At 40.8% G+C, this 13,131-nt stretch overlaps 1 protein-coding gene across 1 annotated transcript in view; it reads right to left on the bottom strand.

Moving 5' to 3' along the window:
* Positions 1 to 293: 293 nt before the first annotated feature.
* LOC106593108 (protocadherin-9) overlaps positions 294 to 13,131 on the bottom strand; it is a 490,250-nt gene continuing 477,412 nt past the window's right edge. Inside the window, exon 5 of the mRNA XM_045698422.2 lies at positions 294 to 1,101. Coding sequence (XP_045554378.1) covers positions 731 to 1,101 — 371 coding nt within the window. The 3' untranslated portion in view covers positions 294 to 730. The remainder of the gene's footprint in view (positions 1,102 to 13,131) is intronic.

Here is a 13,131-nt window from a genome sequence, read left to right on the forward strand (position 1 = left end):
ATTGACAGACTAGACAAGTGTCCACTTAACAGTGTTATCCATCAGAACAACGCACGCCTTCCTATACTGGAATTGTAGGGGGCTTTTTTTTAAACGTCCCAAATCGCACCCTATTCCCCCTAGTCCTAGGACCCTGGTTAAAAGTAGTGCACTAAATAGGTAATAGGGTACCATTTTGGACGTAACCTGTAACTCTGTTTTTCTTTGATTGTGTAGATTAATATAGTCTCAAACAACTCAATAACAACCACGTCACAATATTGGAATATATTGGTCAGCCATAATAATGTTGATATTTTTTTTTTTTTTACTGTTGAGTATATGAATTCCTGTTTAGGTATTCTTCCATTTTTCCAGGTGGATTCAACCCCCTTTATTCCTGCCATCAGAGTGATGAGGAAATGTTTCATTTATGGGGCGGGGGTTTGTCCATCAAAAGGGAATCCCAAGAGACTTTCTCTTGCGTCATCCGTCCATCCATCCATCCATCCATCCAACTATCCATCCATCGCCAGAAGTTGAATTGTAGAGTACACTGCATCAGTACTAGTCTAGTGGCCTACGTAGTACATGTAACTATCACATAGCACAAGCATCGACTTAAATCAAATAGTACTAACAAGAAGGAAAAAAAGAAGAAAAAAAACTCTTGAAACTTGCGTCATCTGTCCTGTTCAGATTATCCAATCGCAGCCCTGTTTAGATTGGCTGCCTCCAATCAGAGCTCCTTTTATAGCTGGTGTTCCTTCGGAGAGTCTGGACCAGTGGTTGGCTGGTAGGATTTCAAACTAGCCAATGGGATGTCAGCCATGTGGCCACTGCTACTGAAGTGTCCCTCCCCGCTGCCAAATTGCTTCTTGTCACAAAACTGGTCCCGCCCACTATCGGTCTTCCAGGTCCGGGTCAAGGTAGTATGGCCGTTGAGCAGTTTCTCTTTGGCCCACTCTTTCTGGGTGGCGAAGTTGGAAACTGGAGACTTGGGCTGGCTGTAGGAGCCGAGGGTAGGGGGCATCCAGCAGTTGTCAGAGTGGCCAAGCACCAAACACTCCTGGGTACACATCTCTGTAGCTTCCACTAGGCCTCTGGGTCCCAGGGGGCCATCTAGAGAAACAGAGAGAGAAGAAGAACAGGACACTTCATGTTAGTGTTACGTTTCTGTAGCTCCACCTACGCCTCTGTCTCCAGAACTAGAACAACCAGAACAATACTACTACAGAGACATAACCTGGTAATACTGTTACTACTACAGAGATATAACCAGGTAATACTGTTACTACTACAGAGACATAACCAGGTAATACTGTTACTACTACAGAGATATAACCAGGTAATACTGTTACTACTACAGAGATATAACCAGGTAATACTGTTACTACTACAGAGATATAACCAGGTAATACTGTTACTACTACAGAGATATAACCAGGTAATACTGTTACTACTACAGAGATATAACCAGGTAATACTGTTACTACTACAGAGATATAACCTGGTAATACTGTTACTACTACAGAGATATAACCAGGTAATACTGTTACTACTACAGAGACATAACCAGGTAATACTGTTACTACTACAGAGACATAACCAGGTAATACTGTTACTACTACAGAGATATAACCAGGTAATACTGTTACTACTACAGAGATATAACCTGGTAATACTGTTACTACTACAGAGATATAACCAGGTAATACTGTTACTACTACAGAGATATAACCAGGTAATACTGTTACTACTACAGAGATATAACCAGGTAATACTGTTACTACTACAGAGATATAACCAGGTAATACTGTTAGTACTACAGAGATATAACCAGGTAATACTGTTACTACTACTGAGATATAACCTGGTAATACTGTTACTACTACAGAGATATAACCAGGTAATACTGTTACTACTACAGAGATATAACCAGGTAATACTGTTACTACTACAGAGATATAACCTGGTAATACTGTTACTACTACAGAGATATAACCAGGTAATACTGTTACTACTACAGAGATATAACCAGGTAATACTGTTAGTACTACAGAGATATAACCAGGTAATACTGTTACTACTACAGAGATATAACCTGGTAATACTGTTAGTAATAAAGAGATATAACCAGGTAATACTGTTACTACTACAGAGACATAACCAGGTAATACTGTTACTACTACAGAGACATAACCAGGTAATACTGTTACTACTACAGAGACATAACCTGGTAATACTGTTACTACTACAGAGATATAACCTGGTAATACTGTTACTACTACAGAGATATAACCAGGTAATACTGTTACTACTACAGAGACATAACCAGGTAATACTGTTACTACTACAGAGACATAACCTGGTAATACTGTTACTACTACAGAGATATAACCAGGTAATACTGTTACTACTACAGAGACATAACCAGGTAATACTGTTACTACTACAGAGATATAACCAGGTAATACTGTTACTACTACAGAGATATAACCAGGTAATACTGTTACTACTACAGAGATATAACCTGGTAATACTGTTACTACTACAGAGACATAACCAGGTAATACTGTTAGTACTACAGAGATATAACCAGGTAATACTGTTACTACTACAGAGATATAACCAGGTAATACTGTTACTACTACAGAGATATAACCAGGTAATACTGTTACTACTACAGAGATATAACCAGGTAATACTGTTACTACTACAGAGATATAACCAGGTAATACTGTTACTACTACAGAGATATAACCAGGTAATACTGTTACTACTACAGAGATATAACCAGGTAATACTGTTAGTACTACAGAGACATAACCAGGTAATACTGTTACTACTACAGAGATATAACAAGGTAATACTGTTACTACTACAGAGACATAACCAGGTAATACTGTTACTACTACAGAGATATAACCAGGTAATACTGTTACTACTACAGAGACATAACCAGGTAATACTGTTACTACTACAGAGATATAACAAGGTAATACTGTTAGTACTACAGAGACATAACCTGGTAATACTGTTACTACTACAGAGATATAACAAGGTAATACTGTTACTACTACAGAGATATAACAAGGTAATACTGTTACTACTACAGAGACATACCAAGGTAATATTGTTACTACTACAGAGACATAACAAGGTAATACTGTTAGTACTACAGAGACATAACAAGGTAATACTGTTAGTACTACAGAGATATAACAAGGTAATACTGTTAGTACTACAGAGATATAACCAGGTAATACTGTTACTACTACAGAGACATAACCTGGTAATACTGTTACTACTACAGAGACATAACCAGGTAATACTGTTACTACTACAGAGATATAACCAGGTAATACTGTTACTACTACAGAGACATAACCTGGTAATACTGTTACTACTACAGAGACATAACAAGGTAATACTGTTAGTACTACAGAGATATAACAGAGACATAACCTGGTAATACTGTTACTACTACAGAGACATAACAAGGTAATACTGTTACTACTACAGAGATATAACCAGGTAATACTGTTAGTACTACAGAGATATAACAAGGTAATACTGTTAGTACTACAGAGACATAACAAGGTAATACTGTTACTACTACAGAGATATAACAAGGAAATGCTGTTAGTACTACAGAGATATAACAATGTAATACTGTTAGTACTACAGAGACATAACCTGGTAATACTGTTACTACTACAGAGACATAACCAGGTAATACTGTTAGTACTACAGAGACATAACAAGGTAATACTGTTACTACTACAGAGACATAACCAGGTAATACTGTTACTACTACAGAGATATACCAAGGTAATACGGTTAGAACTACAGAGACATAACCAGGTAATACTGTTAGAACTACAGAGACATAACCAGGTAATACTGTTAGTACTACAGAGACATAACCAGGTAATACTGTTACTACTACAGAGATATAACCAGGTAATACTGTTACTACTACAGAGACATAACCAGGTAATACTGTTACTACTACAGAGACATAACAAGGTAATACTGTTAGTACTACAGAGACATAACCAGATAATACTGTTAGTACTACAGAGACATAACAAGGTAATACTGTTAGTACTACAGAGATATAACAAGATAATACTGTTAGTACTACAGAGATATAACCAGATAATACTGTTACTACTACAGAGACATAACCAGGTAATACTGTTACTACTACAGAGATATAACCAAGGTAATACTGTTAGTACTACAGAGATATAACAAGATAATACTGTTAGTACTACAGAGACATAACAAGGTAATACTGTTAGTACTACAGAGATATAACCAGTTAATACTGTTAGTACTACAGAGATATAACAAGGTAATACTGTTAGTACTACAGAGATATAACCAGGTAATACTGTTAGTACTACAGAGATATAACAAGGTAATACTGTTAGTACTACAGAGACATAACAAGGTAATACTGTTACTACTACAGAGACATAACCAGGTAATACTGTTAGTACTACAGAGATATAACAAGATAATACTGTTAGTACTACAGAGATATAACCAGATAATACTGTTACTACTACAGAGACATAACCAGGTAATACTGTTACTACTACAGAGATATACCAAGGTAATACTGTTAGTACTACAGAGACATACCAAGGTAATATTGTTAGTGCTATACAGGTGCTATACAGTGACCGTAACTAAAGACAGAATTAATAGAACAGCTACGTATTAGTCTTGTAAACAAAGTTGAATAAAACATGTTGTGTCATATTAGAACTACTACTTCTCTATATGTCACATTATTACTGTCCTTCAGGGTGGGAGACACCCTCTTGAAATCTTAAACGTTTTCTGATCCACTCAACTCATAAAAACACTTTTGGATTAAATCAAAAAAATTTTGCTCCCACAAAACCTAATTGTGTAAAACGCGGCACGACTCCATTAGAGGTAGTTGTTGCCAAACTCATATATAATTCATGCCAAGGCCTTGTGAGCAAGTGTTAATTTATGTTCCGCTCAAACAAAGAGCAGCTTCTGAAGACCAGGCACATTGCTTATTAATTAACTAGCAAGACTTGTTATAAAGTCAATATTTAAAAGGTTGTGAACTGTTCCTTAGTCAGTTTAGCTTCAATTTCATGTTGAGAAGGTGGGAGAAAGGACAAGTGGAACAAAGCGAAAGGAGGTAACAATGCAGGGCTTTGCTCAACAGGCTTCTCCTAGGATAAGAAATATGTGAGATGGACAGAAAATCAATTGCTTCTTCACTGAAACTCTACCACAACAACCATATGTGAGATGGACAGAAAATCAATTGCTTCTTCACTGAAACTCTACCACAACAACCATATGTGAGATGGACAGAAAATCAATTGCTTCTACACTGAAACTCTACCACAACAACCATATGTCAGATGGACAGAAAATCAATTGCTTCTTCACTGAAACTCTACCACAACAACCATATGTGAGATGGACAGAAAATCAATTGCTTCTTCACTGAAACTCTACCACAACAACCATATGTCAGATGGACAGAAAATCAATTGCTTCTTCACTGAAACTCTACCACAACAACCATATGTGAGATGGACAGAAAATCTATTGCTTCTTCACTGAAACTCTACCACAACAACCATATGTGAGATGGACAGAAAATCAATTGCTTCTTCACTGAAACTCTACCACAACAACCATATGTGAGATGGACAGAAAATCAATTGCTTCTACACTGAAACTCTACCACAACAACCATATGTCAGATGGACAGAAAATCTATTGCTTCTACACTGAAACTCTACCACAACAACCATATGTGAGATGGACAGAAAATCAATTGCTTCTACACTGAAACTCTACCACAACAACCATATGTCAGATGGACAGAAAATCTATTGCTTCTTCACTGAAACTCTACCACAACAACCACTACCAAAAAAAACAGTGGAACAGAATATATCATTCCCTTTGGAATACTAAAATGTTATAGATAATTAGAAATTCTGCCAATAGAAATTATGTTACTTTTGGATGCCAAAATAAAGACCTGAAATATGCATGTTATGTTAAAAAACAAGCCTTTTCAGCCATAAATGGAAGACATTTTCTAAATGCCATGTCTGGCATCAGTACAGAAGGTATTGTCTTCACTTAGTTCAGAATAATCCTTGAGACAGAAGCCGCATGACTTGGCAGGAGGACGGAAATGAATAAATTATCTTCTTGGGACAGAGAAAGACTAAATGATTCCATGAACTTCCGTGTGGACAGAACAGGAACATAGTGGAGTTACAAAACTAGTATCTACAACATCTTGATATCTCTCAGACAGAACAGGAACATAGTGGAGTTACAAAACTAGTATCTACAACATCTTGATATCTCTCAGACAGAACAGGAACATAGTGGAGTTACAAAACTAGTATCTACAACATCTTGCTATCTCTCAGACAGAACAGGAACATAGTGGAGTTACAAAACTAGTATCTACAACATCTTGATATCTCTCAGACAGAACAGGAACATAGTGGAGTTACAAAACTAGTATCTACAACATCTTGATATCTCTCAGACAGAACAGGAACATAGTGGAGTTACAAAACTAGTATCTACAACATCTTGATATCTCTCAGACAGAACAGGAACATAGTGGAGTTACAAAACTAGTATCTACAACATCTTGATATCTCCGTTATCCTTTAAAGATGATACACGTAGCCTCTGTCTCAAATGGTTCCCTAATCTCTATATAGTGCACTCTGGTCAAAAGTAGTGCACTACATAGGGAATAGGGTGACATTCGGAACTCAGACAATATTTACTGAGGGTTGGGCAAATCCCTTCGGCCTTATTGTCACGTTGGTATGAATAATTCGGGAGACAGGCGCAGGAATGCGTAATAGGGGTTTTTATTACCCAAATTACAGGGTGCCGTGTAAAGGAAGTGGGGGAGGAAGACCAAACAAACACGTAACACAAAACACAGGGTTCAAACCCAAACAAAAGAGAGAGGAGTTCCTTCGAATAAATAACACAATCACACAATGATTATCACACGGGACGAGACCCGTAATCATCTGCACAATCCACAAGGGCACGAAAGCCCAAAACAACAAGGCAAATGTACTCACACGACCAACGGACATTGTAACACTAATCGACAGCCCAAGTCTGAAACAGAGGGCACATTTATACAAATACAATCAGTGGGAATGGGGACCAGGTGTGCGCAATGACACAGTTCCGGAGGGATCCGTGACACGTATTGCCTACCAAAGATACACAGCTGCTGGCGACAACAGAAAATGCCCTAGTCAATATCTTAAATTCTTTAGAGATTACACTAGAATATTCACCAAAGGTTGGTATTCAAACTTCATTAAACCTCATTGTCAATATACTGTATAGGGGTAGTTCCATCATTTATTTCAGGAACTACAGCCTAAAAACTCCCTTTTTCCAGACCTTCGCTCCACTACCTAACACTGCGTCCCTCCTCTCTACTGCACTGTACATTAAGTTGTAATGTTCAGCAGTTTCCTTGGATTGCTACCTCCGCTACCTCACACATATAAATCCTCCTAATAGATTACACCTTTGATGGTCCCAGAACCCACTGGTCCATGGAGCCCCCCCCAGTCCGCCCCTCCACCGTCCAGACACATCATCCATCCCTCAGTCCAGACAGACCATCCATCCCTCAGTCCAGACAGACCATCCATCCCTCAGTCCAGACAGACCATCCATCCCTCAGTCCAGACAGAACATCCACCCCTAAGTCCAGACAGCTGATTTGTCCCTCAGTCCAGACAGCTGATTTGTCCCTCAGTCCAGACAGGTGATCCAATGACAGTCATCCATGTCCACTGAACTACAGCTCAATCATCAAGAGTGTTTCAAAACACGTGTGGTTGTGTTGTTTTACAGGTACATGTCTGAGTCTGTGTGAATATATTAATGGTAATTGATCATATATCAGATGAGACAATGATGGTGTTTAACATTCAATACAAATATTTTTTCTATCTTTAATAACCAAAGCCTAAAGGAGGTATCCGAAGGCGTGGGAGGAAGCTAAAGTAATTCCACCGTCTAAAAATTGTAAAGCATCCTTTGCTGGTTCTAACAGCCGCCCAATCAGTTTGCTGTCTGTTCTTAGTAATCTGATGATGAAAATGTTGTTTGAACAAATACAATGCTGTTTTTATAGAGATCAAGTTAACTACTGACTTTCAGTATGCATATTGAGAAGGGCACTCAACTTGTACTGCACTGACTCAGATGACTGATGATTGGTTGAAAGAAATGCATAATAAGATGATAGTTGGAGCTGTATTGTTAAATTTCAGTATTGATGTTATTGATCATACATTGTTATTGAAGAAACTCACTTGCTGTGGCTTTACATCACCTGACATCACATGGTTGGAGAGATATTTATCCAAAGATCCCAGAGAATGTTCGTCAATGGAAGCTTCTCTAACATCAGATATGTACAGTGCGGTGTCCCTCAGGGCAGTTGCCTTAGGCCACTACTCTTCTCAATTTCTTTTTACAAATGATTTGCCACACACTATGCTTCCAAGTTTCTATAGTACCAAGTAACTGCCACATGACAACCACTGGACCTTTTCCTTCAAATGTCCACCTCCTTGACACTCAGCTTAGCTGTTTGAGTTCTCACTTAACCAGTTTAATACTGTACGCTATCATCAGTCACCCTTCAGAACCACATATAGCAACTAGTTAAACAAATAACAGTACATTTCCAAAGCCTGCCATCCATGCTGCTCTTTCCATCAAACCTCATAGGACTACCAATAATCAACATTAATTTAATTCCATACAAAATAATTCCCCCTCCCTGCATATTCAAGTCATCTTCCATCCCTCTCTCTCCTCTTCTTCTCTCCCTCCTCTTTGCTCCCTTCTTCTCTAGCCTCCTCTTCTTCTCTAGCCTCCTCATTGCTACCTTCTCCTCTAGCCTCCTCTTCTTCTCTCCCTCCTCTTCTACTCTCACTCCTCTTCTTCTCTCCCTCCTCTTTTCTCCCTTCTTCTCTAGCCTCCTCTAGCTACTCAACCAAATTTGATTACTGTCTTTTGTATCATGAAGGATACAACAATTAGAGGCCCTTGTCTGTGAGACATCAGCTTGGAAGAATGGAAGGAAAGAAGGCAGAAGCAGCTGTGGAACCCTTCAGGGTCATTCATGCCGAGGACAGCGTGAATTGATGTCGTTGTGCCAGCCTTTTGTGTCTTAATAACAACATGTCGCCTTGCTCCATAAAGCCCTGGGAGCACTGGCTTTAAACGTAGTGATTCCAGACCCTTTAAACCATCCAAAATCATTTTCCATGTCCAGATTGTTATGGGGCCATAGAAAGGACTGGAATAAGATGACGGGAATCGCAATGGGAGTCATTCTTCTACCCTCCTCTCCTCTCCTCTGTACTCCTCTTGTCTCTCCCTTCCACTCCTCTCTCCCCATCCCTCCTGTCTCCCCTCTCCACTCCGTGTAGGGTAGGAGTCCATCCCAATAACTCTAGATAATGAGCTCGTGAGGAGCCTGGCAGAGCGACACATTATCATGGTGACATGAGGAATAGTAGGAGGGGAAGGAGGAGGAGAGGGGACAGGGGGGGGGGGGTTAGAGATGGTGCCAGGGTGACAGGAAGATTAATTTCACAAAATGAGATTGGAGAGACAGAGAAAGACGGGAGCGAGCTGAGGAGTGAGTGAAGTAAATGGCAGACTGGTGCTTGGAATAGCAGACTGGGAATGGGAATAGGGATGGAAATGGGAGTGGGAGTGGGAATGGGAGTGGGAGTGGGAGTGGAAGTGGCAATGGCAATGGAAGTGGGAGTGGGAATGGGAATGGAAGTAGGAGTGGGAATGGGAATGGAAGTGGCAATGGGAATAGGGATGGAAGTGGGAGTGGGAATGGGAGTGGGAATGGGAATGGGAGTGGGAATAGGAGTGGGAATGGGAGTGGCAATGGGAATAGGGATGGAAGTGGGAGTGGGAATGGGAGTGGGAATGGAAGTTGCAATGGAAATGGGAATGGGAATAGGGATGGAAGTGGGAGTGGGAGTGGGAATGGGAGTGGGAATGGGAATGGGAGTGGGAATAGGAGTGGGAATGGGAGTGGGAATGGGAATGGGAATGGGAATAGGAGTGGGAATGGGAGTGGCAATGGGAATAGGGATGGAAGTGGGAGTGGGAATGGGAATGGGAGTGGGAATGGAAGTGGGAATGGGGATAGGGATGGAAGTGGGAGTGGGAATGAGAATGGGAGTGGAAGTGTGTGTGTAAATGGGAATAAGGATGGGAATGGGAATAGGGATGGAAGTGGGAGTGGGAATTGGAATGGGAATGGGAATAGGGATGTATGTGGGAGTGGGATTATTACTATATATTGATGTTTCATGTATAGATACTATCTTTGATAATAAGGATAATACCATTTATCCTTATATTTGGTACCATCTTACATCATGTTAGCGTGTACTAGCTGTTTTCGTGGCACAACTGGCTAGTACGTTGGTAAGTGAGCTATCCTACATAACAGGAGTATGTAGCCTGACCATAATGGAAGTAGAGAAATGGAATCCATCTATTGTTTTTGTAATGTCAGTTGAGTTGACTCAACAACAACAAAAAAATCACAGCACAGATTGAAGGATACACTTCCTGCTTTTATTTCCTGTTTCGCTCCTATTGGGTACACCAGCAACGGCTGCCAGTCCACCCATTATGCTATTAATGACTTGAACGGTGAGGACAAATCGCTAGATTGTATTTCTGTGAATGTACTACGTCACTACACAGATAGAAGACCAATTTAATGGTTTAATTCTTTAAAATACAAGTCTGTTACCACAACAACTGTTTCCTCACCAAACAGTCATCATGTTCTGTTTCCCAAAATGACACCCTATTCCCTATGTAGTGTACTATAGCGCTCTGGTCCAAAGTAGTGCACTACGTAGGGAATAGGGTGCCGTTTGAGCGTCGGACGGAGCCTCTCAGTTTGTCCGTTAATCAGATGTAAATTGAGCGTTTCTATTCCTCTGGTGTAATAGCCTCTCCATTACCATGTAGATTGGAGGAGAGTCACATGGGAGAGCCAATCAGAATCTCCACATGGGCACGGGACAATTTCCACTCTTCATCTCACAGCTATAGCTACCTGCTGTCAAGGTGCTTGCACCCAAAACAAGGCCTGATTGAGGCATCATCTGTGTCCCAAAACGGCACCCTAGATCCTGCCTATGGGCCTCTGGTCCAAAGCAGTGCACTACATAGGGAATATAGTGCAATTTGTGACAAAGCCAAGGTGTGATTGAGACATCACGTCTGAGGAACACATGTAATCTGGTCTCATTGTCTGCGTCAAACTACACCCTTATCCCCATTTAGTGCACTACATTAGACCAGGACCCATAGGGTAGTAGTGGACTATATAGGGTCCCATTGAGGATACATGCTGGATATAGGCCTGATTGAGACAAGGCCAGGTCAAATATAAAGGGAATCATATTGTCAACAGTATATGTGGAACAGGGGATAGAGGGAGAGGAGAGAGAGGTCTACAATATAAATACACACTATACTGGGGCTAGAGGGGGGAGAGAGGTCTACAATATAAATACTCACTATACTGGGGCTAGAGGGGGAGGAGAAAGAGGTCTACAATATAAATACACACTATACTGGGGCTAGAGGGGGAGAGAGAGGTCTACAATATAAATACTCACTATACTGGGGCTAGAGGGGGAGGAGAGAGAGGTCTACAATATAAATACTCACTATACTGGGGCTAGAGGGGGAGGAGAGAGCTCTACAATAGAAATACTCACTATACTGGGGCTAGAGGGGGAGAGAGAGGTCTACAATATAAATACTCACTATACTGGGGCTAGAGGGGGGAGAGAGAGGTCTACAATATAAATACTCACTATACTGGGGCTAGAGGGGGAGGAGAGAGAGGTCTACAATATAAATACACACTATACTGGGGCTAGAGGGGGAGAGAGAGGTCTACAATATAAATACTCACTATACTGGGGCTAGAGGGGGGAGAGAGAGGTCTACAATATAAATACACACTATACTGGGGCTAGAGGGGGAGGAGAGAGAGGTCTACAATATAAATACTCACTATACTGGGGCTAGAGGGGGGAGAGAGGTCTACAATATAAATACTCACTATACTGGGGCTAGAGGGGGAGGAGAGAGAGGTCTACAATATAAATACTCACTATACTGGGGCTAGAGGGGGGAGAGAGAGGTCTACAATATAAATACACACTATACTGGGGCTAGAGGGGGGAGAGAGAGGTCTACAATATAAATACACACTATACTGGGGCTAGAGGGGGAGGAGAGAGAGGTCTACAATATAAATACTCACTATACTGGGGCTAGAGGGGGGAGAGAGGTCTACAATATAAATACTCACTATACTGGGGCTAGAGGGGGGAGAGAGGTCTACAATATAAATACTCACTATACTGGGGCTAGAGGGGGAGGAGAGAGAGGTCTACAATATAAATACTCACTATACTGGGGCTAGAGGGGGGAGAGAGAGGTCTACAATATAAATACACACTATACTGGGGCTAGAGGGGGGAGAGAGAGGTCTACAATATAAATACACACTATACTGGGGCTAGAGGGGGAGGAGAGAGAGGTCTACAATATAAATACTCACTATACTGGGGCTAGAGGGGGGAGAGAGGTCTACAATATAAATACTCACTATACTGGGGCTAGAGGGGGGAGAGAGGTCTACAATATAAATACTCACTATACTGGGGCTAGAGGGGGAGGAGAGAGAGGTCTACAATATAAATACTCACTATACTGGGGCTAGAGGGGGAGGAGAGAGGTCTACAATATAAATACTCACTATACTGGGGCTAGAGGGGGGAGAGAGGTCTACAATATAAATACTCACTATACTGGGGCTAGAGGGGGAGGAGAGAGGTCTACAATATAAATACACACTATACTGGGGCTAGAGGGGGGAGAGAGGTCTACAATATAAATACTCACTATACTGGGGCTAGAGGGGGAGGAGAGAGAGGTCTACAATATAAATACTCACTATACTGGGGCTAGAGGGGGAGGAGAGAGGTCTAC

This window comes from Salmo salar, chromosome 16, assembly GCF_965601325.2.
Source record: "Salmo salar chromosome 16, fSalSal1, whole genome shotgun sequence".
NCBI lineage: Eukaryota > Metazoa > Chordata > Actinopteri > Salmoniformes > Salmonidae > Salmo > Salmo salar.